The sequence below is a fragment of the Phyllostomus hastatus genome, unplaced genomic scaffold, assembly GCF_019186645.2.
Source record: "Phyllostomus hastatus isolate PE091 unplaced genomic scaffold, TTU_PhHast_1.1 phas_contig_86, whole genome shotgun sequence".
Classification (NCBI taxonomy): Eukaryota; Metazoa; Chordata; class Mammalia; order Chiroptera; family Phyllostomidae; genus Phyllostomus; species Phyllostomus hastatus.
Genome location: NW_025333977.1, coordinates 40,256,008 through 40,272,334, shown reverse-complemented (window position 1 = coordinate 40,272,334; position 16,327 = coordinate 40,256,008). Strand labels below are relative to the sequence as shown.

Below are 16,327 nucleotides of genomic sequence, written 5' to 3'. Positions count from 1 at the left end.
AAGACTTTTATACAGTGTCAAGTGTATCTTTTCATTTTCCAATACTTCTTTTAAAATTGTATGGTTAAAAGAGCTTCAAATTCACTGATTGAGCAAGTTACCAGCACTTAGCCTAAACTATACCAGCCTACGGAATCTGAGCATTTATATAAAAATAACACTTAAACACAAATAACTGGTGTATAAACAAAACTAATTAATATTCTCTGAAAACATGACACTTTAGAAAGAAATATTATTTAATAAAGAGAAATTTCACTGTTGCCTTAAATATCCGCTATTTGGTCTGAGGTAGGAAGGAAATCTCCAGAGAGGACATTCCCCAGCCCTTCTGATCCTGTTTTCACTCCCACCCGTGCACCTGCCCCACCCCACTCGGTCTGCAGGGCGGCACTCCTCTCCCATCTATCCTGACCGAGATCTGCATTAGACCAGGTCAGACAAGGTGAGAATTTTCAGAGATAGACTTTTCCTAGAAAACTAAGGAAAAAGTAATGCCACAAAAGCACAAAACAGTTTCAGAGTATGGATTTATCATGTTTAACACAGAACAATCTTAAGTTTCTTTCCCCGCTAAATCTGATCACTCAAAAGGATAGAAAGAATTGTGGATGGCTGCCTTAAACTTGCAAAGTGAGACCCAAAGACATTCCCAACCTCCTCTAGAATCTGTTCCTTACTGTAATTTCCAGGTATGAGGTCTAGAACAGTGGTTTTCAACTGGGAGTGGGAGGGTTAGCAAGGTTAGAGAGCCACGAAGAACTCCACAGGAGTCTGACAGTAGGCTTTGTTTTGAGAGAATTAAACAAACATACACAAACACCTCCCAGGTGATTCGATTTACCCCCTCTATGATCCAAATTAAGGCCTGTGTTCTAAAGTGATCCTGAGTCTTACATATGCCCTGCCCTGAAACCCAGGGAGGTGAATGCTATTCTCTAAAGGGTTTCCTTATTCCTCTTCTAGGATGCAGATATGCGTATGGCCTTAAAACGAATTCTTCTGCTTCTCTTGAAGGGACCCCTATGGGTTTAAGTTCCTGAGAAAAATAACTTACAACCAGGAATCATTTCTGTCTTAGAGTGTTTGGCAAAAGCATATTTACCACAAGTCACTGAGGCAAGTTTTGCCCTCATTAATTGTCTGGAGACTCTAAGCCTATTGCATTAGGACTTGAAGGTCAGACATCATTTTTCTTCAGTGTTTATTTGCTGTACACTGCTTTTATTCCAACTAATGCCTCCTTCTGTCTCAAAGTCAGAAACCTCTGATGGGTCCCCTGGAGGTTTCTTCTGGCAGACCGCCTGCTCTCAGTCTGTGTGTACGTACAGCAGGGATAGCTGACGCACCCGGAATGAACACAGGCATAGCCCATCATTACCTCGGTCTGCTTCTCCAGCTTCTCTCAGTCTCCTAAAGACTCTTTCTTTCCACAAAAATCATTTCAGAAAAAAAGAAGAGGATACTGTCCCTTCACTATTTTAAGACAAATTGGGACTCATCTGATAGCTTATAAAACAAGAAACAAAAGAAACTAGAAAAAAATAGGTGTTGATCGTAAAATTAAACTGACTCTATTTAAAATAAAAATAAAATAAATAAGAAAATAGGAATAATGTGTAATTTTGTAATATTTCATTCTCTTTAGCTCCTCTTTCATTATTTCCATATCTCTATCTCCCTCTCCAATCACATGGACTCAGAAACAGCAGAGTGGGTCGGATGCACCTCTTCTTCTCACTCATCACCTCCGGCCTTTATGCATTCTCGCTCTGTATTCTGTCTACACTCTTTTACTTAAGGAACAAACAAGAATGAGACAGTGGTGTAAGACTGAATGCTAGATAGAAAAAAAAGCCACAACAATAGGAATAAAAAGAGTGGAGGATAGGGACTTCAATAATTTACACATTTTACTTCTTTTATGCATTTGTAAAGTTATTTACACCATTTTGTTCTTCTGAAGTGCTCATTAAATGTAAATAAGTGAATTCCAAAATTCTAGTTCCTGTCTGAAATTTTATACTTATTTTGTGAACACAAGAACAAAAAGTGTAAAAGAACATAAATGGACAACTCACAAAAAAATCCAAAGATGATAAAATAAAGTTAAAAAAATTCTATTTTTATTCTAACCATATTTATTCTACATCCTCTGAAATCCTTGTTATTCTTTTTCTTTTTTCATAACTTTAATCTTCAATTTATCATAAATAGGAAATTGAAATGAACAAAGTGATCACAAAAGGGGCATTTTTCATCTCCCCTTTCTTTCAATAGCAAGCTACTTCACTTATAAAATATCTTTCATGTATAAGGTAAACAGTTTACTGTTTATTTTAAAGATTTTATATCTAAGAAAGGCTGACACAAACATTTGAAATTATTAAGACTGCTCTAGAGACGTGCAAAGGTTATATTTTACTGCTTGAATTAAAATGAATAAAATTTTATCATCATAAGAACAGAGATTTGTTTTTACCTGTTCTTGGGTCCGATTCTTCCAGTATAACCATCTCTTTTTCCAATCTGGACCTACCATGTTTTCAATTGCATTTTCAGCTAAAAATTTAAAAAAATTCTTTTAAAAAAATTCATAATGAATTTTATCATTTACCAAGTACATGCATTATAACATAATATTCTGGCTTTCTTAACTACTTTAAGGTGATATATCAATCTAAAGTCAGTTAAAATGAAGAAAAATTATATGATTGATAGGGTGAATATATCAGAAAAAATTTAATTATATGTTTACAACCTATGAAAAACACAATTGCTTGTAAAGTTCTCATAAGTATAATAGAAAACACTAAAATAGTTTGAATATAGCTTTTTAGATAATCGGCACTTATAAACATGTTTCTAATTTATTGAATATTTTAGTTACTAAGCAGTCGACCAAAAAAATCCCACAGATAATATTCAACTGCAGTATTAATAACAAAGACCTTGAAATACTAATTTTTTAAACAAATGTTCTTTGAAGTTGGGTGATTCCTTCGTCACTGGGAATACTCAGAACTCAGCAGCCCATGTCCCCACTTACTATCCTTGAGACGAGCCTGCAGGGCCTCTTCCATGAAGTAAATAGCTGCATCCCACTGCTGCTTGTCAGAGATGGACCGGTCTTCTAGAGCATTGTGCTGAATGACTCTCTGAAATAACATGGAAAGAAAAACAGTTAATTTGATCTGTGTCTTATTGTTTAGTAATTTTATTCAAATTGACAGCTAAGCAAATATCCAAAATAACAGATGTACCTAAAACAACATGAAAGTATGTTCCTTCCACATAAACACAGAAGGTCCTATTATCTATTTGTCAGCTTCCTGTCTAAAAAACAAACGGAGACTTTTTTCCTGCCCAAATTAAATGAGCTGACGATCTTTAAGATCACTGGGGGAGAGGGGGTCATATTACACCTTTAACTACATAAAATCCTCACCTAGAAAACCCTAGTGTTCAGGAGTTAGCAGTTCAGTCCATCTCTACCTCTCCTTTTGGTCATATGACTTATATGTTAGCATTTAAAAAAAAAACAAAAAGGGGAAAAATAATAACCTTTATCTTATTGGTAACAGCAATGGAAAATGTAATGGAGGAAAGCTTATAAGGTCAAAGCACTCTTAAGTAAATGCTATTTATTGTAAGAAAATTAGTTTCCAAATTTTGTGGTTAGTGAATGAATGAGTGAATATGGCACTATTCTCTCCCAAAGCCAATCTTGATAAGGGTGCTAATAAGAATAAATATGAAAACAACTATTTCTTCTAAAAAATTATGATTATAACCAGTCCACAATCAGCTTTGCATTTTCCTAAAAAACTGCTTCATCTTATCATTCAACAGTGCCTCTCAACTGTCTGAGCAGAGCAGGTGCCTAATAAGGTTTGATTATGGTGATGAGAATGTCAAATGTAACAAAAGATTTTATCAGGTGGTGGAGGTTTGGAGTCAGGTTTTATAATTAAACCAAATGGGGCTTATATCCCAGCTATGCCAACAACAACAATATACAGTATGCTTAAGAACTAAACAGGCCTAGAAATTGACTATATTTTTGTGGGATAATGGGTGACAAGGGTAGTTTCCTGTGTTGCTGCCAGAAGGTTCGAACAGCTAGTAGTAGCTCGTGGCTAGAAAACAACTGTGAGGCAAAACAGCAACCACAAACTGGCCATGGCATTAGCTGTGGCCATGACTTCTGATGTAGGCTCTGCCTCTGAAGAGAACAAGGAATCTGACCAGCTGGGAGCAGATACAACCAAGGAGAAAATCAGCAGAATCAGTCATGTGATCCAGAAGAGGAAAAGGATTCCCAATCACCTCCTCCAGCTAAAAGCCCATGTAGTCCACACCGCCTGAGGAGGTGGAAGAGTCTGTCTGAGAGTAGAAGCATTTCTCGATTCATAACCTGTAACTTAAGAAACAAAAGTCCTATAATTTAGTAGTGGCCAGAGATGGAGGAGATAAAAAAAAGCCTACCCAAGCTTGTGGAAGAACAGGTTTTAGATACAGAGGAATCTTCCTGAAGAAGAGGGGCAGGCCAAGGGTGATGCTGAAGAAACAGCTTCGAGAAAACAACGGGTCATTAAAGTTGGTGTCGAGGAAAGACACCTTCAGTGAGCAGTACTGACGCACGGCACGCTGAAGAAGGAAGGAAGGAGAGAGAGGAGGAGAAGGTAAAGAAGATACAAGAAGACAAATCAGAAGCAGCAGCAAAAAGGGAGACAAAGAAAGTGTAGACCAATAAGCTAAAAGTAGAGAAGGCTGCTCAAAAAGCCATCAAAAAGACCAGAACTGTAAAGTGACCCTCCTAGATGGCCTCCAGTACAGTTGGGACCTGGAAAATACACTAAGGGTAAGTGTTACTTGAAAAAGTGTGTGCTCCTCCTCTTGGAGGACTACGCTGGACTTTTGTTTCAGGAAATCTATGAGCAGAAAAACTGGCTAGATCCTGCAAGACAAACGAGACAACTGCTGAAGATATCGCCAGATACTTCCTGCGCTTTCAGCTCCGGCAGGACACTGCCTCTGTCCATCTGCCCTGCCCTTCTGTGACTGACACCCTCCCGGGATCTCCACACTACAGGCTGCTTGGAGACTATGACCTGGAAGAGCACGCCCATCATGACCTCAGTGACTTCATTCTGCCCCCTCCCAGATGAAGGAGCTGGAAGAGAAGGCAGCAGAGCTGCAAAAAATGCACAGAAGCTTATCTCCAGCACAAGCTGATTCTCAGTAATAGAAAACGCAAAGAGGCTTTCCATGTATGGAATTGACCTACATCGTGCCAAGGACTCAGAAGGTGTGAACATTAAGCAGGGCCTGTGTGCTAATGGGCTCCTCACTTACAAAGACTGAGAATCAATCATTTTGCTTGGCTGAAAATCCAGAAAATTTCCTGTTAGTGTAGTAACTTTTACATTAAAGTTAGGCCAGTAGAGCTGGAACAGTTTGAAAGCACCGCTGGATTCAAACTGCCGAACCGGCTGTGGAAAGGCTATGGAAAGTGTATGTGAAATATCATACTTTTTACAGGCTTGTGTCTTCGGCAGCCAGCCACCAAAGGCCAAATTCCTGACCTTAGGGTCTAAATTTCACTACAGTGGCTGCACCCAGGCCTAGACCCACCAGGCAAGTATCTGTATTGACAGCCCAGGGCAAATTGAGTAAGCAGGTCTCCAGAATTCTGGATGGATCTCTACTGGTGTTGTGGACCAAAGCCTTATCTACGAAGGATTTTCCTGGCCCTGCTGGGGGGTTTCAGCACTTGGCTGTGGAGTTGTCAGCATTGCCGTGGTACAGAATGAGGATGGGAGAAGGGACATCAGAAGCCCCACTAAAGCCCCACATGTACAACTCACTGAAGAAAAGAACTCACGTGAGACTCTGAATGTAGAGGAGGAGAAGAAATAGGCAGGGGTTGGGAAAGATGAAAATAGTCACGGAAGAAATGAACAGCAAAGAGATATCACCTGGGAGTGGGTCCTGAGGAGATCTGTAAGGTGGAGCCTCTGACACAAAGACTCCACCTCCCTGTCTTCAGAAAGCAGAAGCGGCAGTGAGGGCGAGGAGGAAGGTGGGGGAGTGTACAGCCCCAACACTGTGTGACTGAGGGCACCAAAGAGGAAGAATAGGAGGAGTATGAAGAAGAGGTGGAGGGAGAACTGGGGCTGAGCAGCCAAGACAGTAGAGAGGGAGCAGCCAGTGTCAGGAGCCAGCCCAGGCAAACGAGCAGGTGCCGGTGTGAGCACAGTAGAAACAGTGACCCAGGAAAATGTGGCCGCCCCAAAGACCTCTGCAGAGGACAGTGTACACGAAGGCACTATCAAGGAAGATGTGAGCGAAGACACAGAGGACAAGTATCACAAAGTTAATGGACAGATGTCTCATGCTAACATTGATGTATTGCCTCAAATTATTTCTTGTTCAGAGCCACCCATGGTAAAGACAGAGAAGGTAAACACTTCTGATGCCCCATAAAGGACAGAAATCTCCAGCAAAGAAGTCCCTATTGTCCAAACTGACATCAAAGCCATCACAGGAGTCTCCACAGATTGATGGTGGGGCAGCTGTTAATAACGGTACAGATGTTAATCTGACACATGTTAATCTCACACATGTTAATCTCACACATGTTAATAACGGTACAGACCATCATATTGGATTCTGTGTTGACAACCACAACCACACACATCACCAAGACTATGAAAGGTGGGATATCTGAAACCAGAACTGAGAATCGCATCATGATCACAGGAGATACAGATGCTGATCATGAGCAGGCGCTGGCCCAGGCCGTCGGGGAGCCAGACGGCAGCGCCCCACCTGCTGTTCACGAGAGTGGTGCAGCACAAAGAAACGGAACTGCAGGAGGGAGAGCAAGTGCACAAATCCATTTTTTAAACAACATTCAACTTCATGAGCCTGAAGAATTTTGACCACTTCGGTCTTCATGCCATACCACTATTCCAGCAAATTTATACTACGAACAGTCACAGTGACCAGAAGCCTGAAGGATTAAAATGCCAGCACCAAACCTTACCTTAACAGGTCTCGCCTGCACTGTTCCTTTGCATTTTAATATATTATTTTGTTTTATAACCACTTCTACATATTCTTGGTTCTTTCTTTTTTAAATTAGGGAGATCTGTTTTGTTTCCAGTTTACTTTGTGTACAACCACCTGCTTTTTCTGGCTCATTTGATAAGGTGCTGTTTACTTGAACAGGTGCTATTGTGCGGAAAGGAAACTGACTAATTTAGGTAACGACTTTCCTTCTCCCAGATGCTTCTCATTGAATTCCCATTGAATTACAGTAAATATTTAGAGTTTTCAGATTGCAGTAAATAAATTGTATGAAAAAAAATTAATATAAATTAAAAACATTTCTTACAGCTTGAAAATTTTCTAATGTTTGAGAAATTCATTGGGGATATCTTTTTACATTGAACCCTTCTGACTTTCCAGTTCTGTGACTTTTTACTGTGAACAGAGTCAAAAGCGACAGACTAGACATCAGGAAGAATTCTGCTGACCACGCACAGAGTTGAGAGACGCCGTCGCCCCACAGAGCTAGCACTTCTCAGACACATGCTCTTTGGCAGCATTCCAGAACCAGGAGCACAGAGAAAGAGAAAACTGTTTCTTCCTTTCTAAATACTCAGGCTGCTTAAAACTTTAGTGCTTTCTTTCTTTACATTTCCACATTTCACTACTTCCCATTGCTGGAGCATTTGTGTAGAACACTACATGCAAAGCTGACCTTCTGTTACTGAGCATGCCTGTCTCGTTCAGATAGTTCGGTAATTCCCACAGGTTTGAGGACACTGGGGAGAGGAGTTGGTAGAGGCAGGAGCGGTTTTTTGATGGTTGTAAGAGAGCTAGACCATTTAAAGCTGATACCAAATGCCTGATAAGGATTTATTAACTGTATTGAACATCTTTTCCTTTGCTTTTGACCCTGTGTATAGTAATTATGCCAGATTAGATTTACAGCAGCTTTAAGTTGTATTAAATGGCATTTTGCTTTCTGCAATACTGTTATAAAATGAAATTGGAATAGGTTCTGAAAAAAAAAAAGAACTAGAATAATGCTTACAAAATACACAGCAGAGTTTCTGGTACTTTGTATGCATTCAACACACGGTAGTTAGCATTATGATTTTGGGAGTCTAACATCTCATGTCTCAAATCCATTACAAATCAACACATCTAATTCCTTTCATTGACACAGAGAGTAAAATGAGAGGCAGCTATTAGTTCAGGCTAATGGATAATAATTTGCTGAAGTTTACAGAAGCCTGTTTACTGAGAAGTTTTGACTTTTTTTTTCTGAAATGACAGCCAGGAAAGAAATAACAGAAGACAATTATAGAAGTGCAGAGAAATGTCAAAGGGTCGATTACATACCATAAATCTATTTCTTTCCTTCATTATTTTAAATTCGAAATCCAACTCAGTCACGTAAAAATAGTCTCCTATACAAATATCAATTTGAGAAACCGGTATGAGGCAGACACCCTAATATACAAATGACATACCAAACTGTCCTCTGCAAAATCATTCCACTTGTGGCGTTTAATACTTTCTTCCTTAACAGCCTCTTTCAGTTTATCAAATATGTCGTCATGCTCTTTTCCTTTTGGTTCTGTCATGAAGCGGGAAAATTCTTCTTGTAGTGTCTCCCAAGCAACCTAGAATTATTTAAAACAAAAAATTTATATTACATACTTTCATTTAATGTGTAACATGAAAAATTAACAGATGACTTTAGGTCAAAAAGATGCGATAAATCAGCTTATCAGAAAATACACGTGAGCCCACATTTTAAAGTCAGCAAATATAAACTCTAGCTTAGTGATCTTACCCTGGTATCTGGTGGGACAGATTTGAATTCCTGACATGTGGTGCTAGACATACAGAGTGTTTAAAATTTTTTAAAATTAGTACCCAGTATTTAAAAATTGAGAGACTTCACATACAAATCTACATTTCCGGCCTTTCTGGAGCTATCTGGCAACACTATACTCACATTCCCTGACACCACCACCTGCCAAAGCTGAATGGGAGCTGCTCCTTCAGACAGGGCGTACACTCTAGCCAGCTACCAGGCTTAATTCACTTATTTCATTTTCTACAACGCCTGAGTTTGCTTGCCTCTTCCACACTGTACAAAGTTTAAAATTTCTTTTGTCTTTTTTTAGATTTTATTTATTTATTTTTAGACAGAGGGGAAGGGAAAAAGAAAGAGAGGGAGTAAAACATCAGTGTGTGGCTGCCTCTTGCACACTCCCATCTGGGGACCTGGTCTGAACCCAGGCATGTGCCCTGACTGGGAATCGAACTGGCAACCCTTTGGTTTGCAGGCCAGCACTCAATCTACTGAGCCACACCAGCCAGGGATAAAACTTCTTAATGATTTAGTCTTCCTCACATTTTTGTCTTTGTACAAACATGTGAAGCAGTGTATCAATGCTCTCCAACATAGCTGAGTGTTATTCAGCCTTGTATTATAGCAAACTCCTAATTACATGAATAGTGAGAGGAAGAGCAGTGCCAAAAGTAATTAAGAACTATACTTAAAGTTAAAGTAGACCAGTTAATGGTATTTTATATTTAGCCTTCTTCATTTGAAATATGAAGAAATTATGGTATAAAGGAAGGTGTCTGTCCAAGAATACACAGTGAGTATTAAAATGGATGTTTCTAGACCTTCAGCGGATCTGTATTTTTGTACCACTACTAGGTGTGAAGGTGCAAAGCAGCAGGAGACAGAACCACTGCCATTTCTACGACTGCTTCCACTGCTTGAACCGTAGCATATAAAAATATCCTGTCATGAGACAGGGCCCCAAAATGTTAGGGTTGATCAGTAGCGAGGAGAGCTGGTGAAGCAGTAGCAGCAGCTCTAACTACTGTAGGGGTGAATGTGTGGAGAACTGACCAGGGGTCAGCAACACGCAGCTTAGGTGGTATGACTACCAGAGTTCTCTTGTAGGGAGGCTTAAGGAAATTGAGGTCAGAGGTGAAGAAGCTAGGACTGAAAAGGGATAGGAAAGGTATGAAACACCTAATCAGAAACATTTTGTTTCTAAGGTGTGAAAAACAAAATTATTTTTAACACTGATTCTAATTTTGTGCACATCCTCACACAGAAGTGCTGGACACACCGACTGTTAGAACAATCGTTCTTCAGAGTAACATGCATGGCTGATCAATCTGGATGATGGTCATCATCATCGTCATTGTAACAGCAGCTGCATTTACTGAACAATCACTACGGGCCAGGTATTGTCTATGTATTTCACATACATTAACTCATTTTCTCCTTATAACAATCTATGAGGTAGGCGACATTATCACCCTTATTTTGTAGACAAGGAAACAGAAACCTTAAGCAACCAGCCCAAGGATCATACCACTACTCAGTGGCAGGGCCAAGACACACGAGTAACAGAAATGCATTTTTTTAATGCACTTTCTTATAATTTTTAGTCTAACCTTCTGGCAAGACACAAGTAAATTATTAAGTATAAGTGAGCCTTGCAGAAAATCAATATATGAAATATTTAATCCATTAAACATGTCCTTATGGAATCTTTATCCACAGAATAAGTTAAAATATTTCACATTTAAGCAAATTTTGGTCATTTTGTTAAATGTTACCTTTGGAAGAGAAACAACATCCTTACACCAACACCATAACAAAGTTTTATAACATTTAGTCAAGTTTTATAACAGTAGTAACTGGTAGCAGTATTAAACTTTGCTTATTATTAATATATACATTATATGCTTTATAATCCCAACACAAAGATGAGGAATGAAGAATAAATGGAGTATATAGATAAAAAGAAAGATAGTGGCTGTGATGGGAATACAATCTAAACTTCACAGCTCCTACTCCCTTCAGATAATGCTTCTTACCCATTTAATTAAATTATATCCTAACCTCTACTGCTTTATTAGGAAGCTGTTTATCAGTCCACTGTTTGAGCTTGATATCCACGGTGGTGTTAAAAGTCCCCGAATTCATGGTCTGTGCAGCTGGAAGATAGATGTTTTCAATCACATGAGTTGACACTCTTTCCCACAAAGATTGCTGAAGGATCTCCTCCCTGAAATTTAAAAAACAAAAAGCTTCAAGAACACTAAATTTAAATATAATATTAAGTTCTTAAAAACAGCTTTATCATAAGTATCACTAACTTACAAAAAACTGCATATATTTAAAGTGTTGACATATGTACACACCCATGCATCACTACGGTCAAGATAATGAACTTACGCATCATCCCCGAAAGTTGTAACCACTGGATCTGTTTTCTGTCACTACAGATTTAGTTTATATTTTCCAGAATTTTATATAAATGCAACCATATGGCATGCACTCTTATTTTGTCTTTTTTCACTCAGCATAATTATTTTGAGATTTACATATGGTATATACATTATTATTTCACTTCTTTTTATTGCTGTGTAGTATTCCATTACATTAATCTGTTTATTCACTTGCAGATGGTCATTTGGGTTGTTTCTAGTTTCTGCCCATTACAAATAAAGCTGCTATGAACATTCACATACAAGTTTTTGTATGGACATTCTTTTATTCTTCTTGGGTACATAGTCTAGAGGGTCTAGAGGTGGCATAGCTGATCATATCGTAATTATATATTTAACTTTTTAAGATACTGCCAAACTTTTCCAAAATGGTGGGACCATTTTACATTCCTCCCAGCAGAGTGTGAGAACTCTAGACCTACACCTTGTCGACACTTGGTGTGGTTAGCTCTTTTAACATTAGTCATCCAAATAGATTTATAGTGGTAAAATATTGTGATTTTAATTTACATTTCCCCAGTGACTAATAATTCTAAGCATCTCTTCATTGGCTTGTTTGCTTATTATTAATATATACATTATATGTGTTGACTGTGAACTGGAGTCCAAGGCTGAAAAGTTGGTGTAATTTTATCAACCACAGCACAAGAGAGATATTACAGGATATTGCTAGGTAATATTGTTCAACACTTCATGACTAAGATAACAATATAAAAGATGTGCAATGAAATGGAAAATTCTGCCATAAAGGTTATTTTACAGGAAAATCTCTATAAGAAAAAGACAACTACTTCAATCAAGAAAAAAGTTGAAATCTCAAGAAAATATTCATTTGGCATCTCCCAAACTAATTTCTACTGTAATATAAAACTACAGTGTACAAAAACATTCTGCTTATCAAGAGGTCTTTTAACTTCAACAAAATAAACTTAATACCTTTCACCAAACATTGGATCCATACTATGATACCATTTCTTTTAAAAAAAAAGTGTTTCTATAAATCCAGCCAGCTATCCTTCTAAATGACAAATTAAAAAAATATATCTAGCCTGTGAACCAAAGCATCACTGGTTTGATTCCTAGTCAGGGCACATGCTTGGGTTGCAGGCCATATTCCCAGTATGGGGTGTGCTAGAGGCAACCACACACTGATGTTTCACTCCCTCTCTTTCTCCCTCCCTTCCCCATCTCTCTAAAATAAATAAATAAAATTTTTAAAAATATATATCTGTGATGATGGTCACATAATGTTAATGATATATCAATTTATCTCCTGCTTAATGTCAGTAATTGATTCCTAATGATCAGATATATTTCACGAAAATGTTGAGAGGCTATTTCTCACTATAATACACCATATGTCAAGCCTAATCCCCCCAATAACTTTCTTAAAGTATTGTTAAAGTATAGTGGAATATATATAAGAACATAACATTTTATGTTAGGACATAAAATGCTTATAACACTGCTTCCAGATCACTGTATATAGATTAAAAAGTCCTGTGACTTAAATAATTATAGGCATCTTAGGCACATATTATAAAATATCATATCAGGCATTATGCAGCAGAAAGATACTACCTAAGACACAGCACCAATCATGTCAGAAAAATAAAACATTTTGGGCTCACTGCAGTTGAATTCAATGTGGCATGAATAGTTAAGATTAGGATATGCTATTTTGATCAATGCTTGTGTTAAGCTATAGAGCCTGGGAGAAAAAATGAAGAAAATGCACAAAATCATCTGATCCAGCAGCACACAGAATAAATCTCTAGTAGCCAGAGGTCCTAGTTCTCTCCCTTGCGATCTGAACAAGCAATCTGGCAGTATAGGTTCCCTGTCCCTTCACAATCCTCCTCGGCCACCTATGTGTTAAATAAAGGAGATTTACCTTCAAGGCTTGCTCTAGTGCTGGTATACTTTCATTTCAGACTTGATCTGTCCAGTAAAAACCAACCATGCCATTTGATGATGTCAGAAATGTACAGAAACACATTTTTCTCCCATAAATAGCATTACTAGTTATTACAGCCTACAAATCACCTTTTATGTACATTATCCTCACACAACCAAGTAAGGCAAGTAGTATTATATTCATTTTCTGTGGGTACACACACACACACACACACACACACACACACACACACACAGGCTGTCCGGAAAAAGTCCAGCCATTGCTAATATAATGAGAATGGTTTGCACGACATCAATGTAACCTGGCAGCCAAGGAGCAAGGACTGGAATGCCCATGTGGGAACAATGATGACTATACTGTACTAGTCAGTGGGGCTGGCGGATGTCATTGAGTGAGCATGTGTCCTGTGTCTGTCACATTTAAAATGAGCGAGTGTAGCAATGAATCTGCATAAAATTTTGCATTAAACTTGAACAATCCTCCATGGAAATTATTCAAATGATTCAGAAGGTCGCAGCTATGGGTAATTAGTGATTGGCAGCTTCATCACGACAACCCATGTGCTCATGCATCACATCTCATGCAGGGTGTTTTGGTGAAACATCAAATCACCCAGGTGACCCATTGCCCTATTTGGTGCCCTGCAACTTCTGGCTTTTCCCAAAACTAAAATCATCTTTGAAAAGGAAGAGATTTCAGAGTGTTGATGAGATTCAGGGAAATATGACAGGGCAACTGGTGGCAACTAGGAGGACTGTGTGAGGTCCCAAGATGCCTACTTTGCCGAGGACTGAGGCATCATTGTCCTATATACAATGTTTCTTGTACCTTGTATCTTCTCCAGTAAATGTCTCTTTTTCATATGAGATGGCTGGATACTTTTTGGACAGAATTGGAACACGCACACACATCTATCTCTTGCTACATCAAAAATGAATTGGCTTACAGAAAGCCAAAGAACTGGCTTACAATACAAACAAAAACAAAGATAAGTTGTGTTATATATAATCAGTCAACAAGTACAGATCAGAATCCTTTTCTTTTAAAAGGAGAGGAGGTCAAGATCAATTGTGACTATCTGATGAGAGAAAAGGCTTCACTCTTGAGGAAGGGCACCAAGATGGGGAAACTAGTAATACCGAATTCAAACTTAAGTAATGGACACTACTACACAAGGTCAATTTTGATAATCTTCAACTAAGCAAATGGAAGAGGTAGAGAAATTTTGTAATGAATGGCAGTAAAAATAATTATGCTATAAGAGTGATAAATTCTTTAAAACATTACAGACTTCATTAGAAAGATAAGATATGCACAAGGAATTTGTTAACTGACATATGATTGCAAGAATCTCAAGGCTATTTAGACATAGTATATTTGCACTACTCTGGCTACAGTGTCTACTCCAACACATTTGAGAGTGACCAAATTTACATAAAACATAATATGAAGGTAATAGTTTGCCTTGAAAGATTTGTATGAGTGTTTTTCAAAATGATACATTTACTTGTTATTAAAAAAATTCAAACAGGATTCAATTTGAAATGTGACTTGTATAAAACATATTAAAAAGAAAAGCCTAAGATGAAGCAAGATTAAAAAAAAAGTATAAAGCTATCTTTCAGAATATCTCTTCTGAAAGACACTAAACATATAGTTTATTCTATGTAAGTAGTTAATTGGACTATAATACTTTTATGTTCTTGCCTATGTTTTGGGGATGAGCCAAGGCTACAATAAATCACTGCTTTATCAATTTAAATTTTAGTATTTCATTATAATTCACATAGTAAAGTCTTTGAGAAAAGGTCCAATACTCACCAATGTTTTGGTGTAACCTGGCTCAGACTGATAACTTCATCGAGGATCTCATTTTTAGCTTTTTCAAATAGTTCATTCTGGGCAACACAGATACAAGTAAGTAAGATTTTCATGAGACAGTCAATGTGCTCTGCCATGATCTTCAGAGATGACTACAAAGAAGGCCTCTGACAAGCCAGTAGGATGAGCTCAGGTCCGAAGCATGCATGACCAGCAAATAATGCTCTTCTATCCTAATCTCTTTTTCAAAAACCCCAATATCCAGATAAGGACAAAGAAAATGAAACAAATGTCTACTTTATTCACTTAACTTCACATAACATTTGTTCAGATAAATTTTCCACACAAATGTTATATGAAAGTATCAATATATATTAATTTAGTATATTAGTAAACTAATGGTGTAAACAATGGCATTTTAAAATCAAGAAAAAACAGAATTTAAATCCCACTAAACTGAAGTGCATTCTTCCACAATAAATGTTGAAAAGGTAAAAAAACTGATGTATAACTTTTAAAAGTTTACATTTACATAAATACATTAATTCTCTAAGACCTTGAAAATATTCATCTCAGAAAATATTTTTAAATGCTTGTTTTGACATCCCATGGTCCCTAATTATGTTTTACTATTATGAAAAAGAATTTAAATTACGGCAGAAATGATAACTGTTCCTGGAAATGTATTCTTGCAGCTCTACATTAGTAATCACGGTCAAAGCCAAAGCAATTTGGCTTACCGAATTTGACCTGCCAACGTAACTCTTGTCAGAGCACAAAACTGGGTTAGACCAGTGATTTCCACCCTTTTCATCTCACGGCACACAAAAACTAATTACCAAAATTCTGTGGCACAGCCAAAATACATTTTTTGTCAATCTGACCAAAAAAAAAGGTATAATTTGATTCATTCACACCTGATGGCTATTGTTGTATTGGCTGTTGTCATTTCTTGATTTGACACTAATGGAAAAGAGGTCAGTGCCCCTGACTAGCCAGGTATTGCATGTTTTAAAAATTGTTATGGCACATCAGTGGAAAATCTCCAGATTACATATATTCAAAATACACGAAGTGCACAAATATTACCCGGTCAAGCTCTCGCAGGCGAGGGTAGTTATTCTTCCACTCAGTTTCAAGGTTAAAACGTGTTGCTGAGGAAGAAGGAAAGATGTTCAAGTTTGAGGACTGTCTTTCTCCCCAGATGCAGTGGCTAAGCTAAAGGCTACTTTGCATATC

The 16,327-nt window shown here is 37.8% G+C and overlaps 1 protein-coding gene and 1 pseudogene across 4 annotated transcripts in view; one reads left to right on the top strand and one right to left on the bottom strand.

Moving 5' to 3' along the window:
• The window catches only part of OPA1 (OPA1 mitochondrial dynamin like GTPase), a 92,915-nt gene that overhangs the window by 29,858 nt on the left and 46,730 nt on the right, over positions 1–16,327 (bottom strand). For all 4 annotated transcript variants that reach the window (XM_045851058.1, XM_045851060.1, XM_045851059.1 and 1 more), the window contains 6 exons: positions 16,178–16,242; positions 15,089–15,165; positions 10,961–11,126; positions 8,550–8,702; positions 3,050–3,158; positions 2,483–2,562 (listed from right to left, as the gene is read on the bottom strand). In XM_045851058.1, coding sequence (XP_045707014.1) covers positions 2,483–2,562; positions 3,050–3,158; positions 8,550–8,702; positions 10,961–11,126; positions 15,089–15,165; positions 16,178–16,242 — 650 coding nt within the window. The remainder of the gene's footprint in view (positions 1–2,482; positions 2,563–3,049; positions 3,159–8,549; positions 8,703–10,960; positions 11,127–15,088; positions 15,166–16,177; positions 16,243–16,327) is intronic.
• LOC123826890 lies at positions 4,201–6,912 on the top strand (annotated as a pseudogene).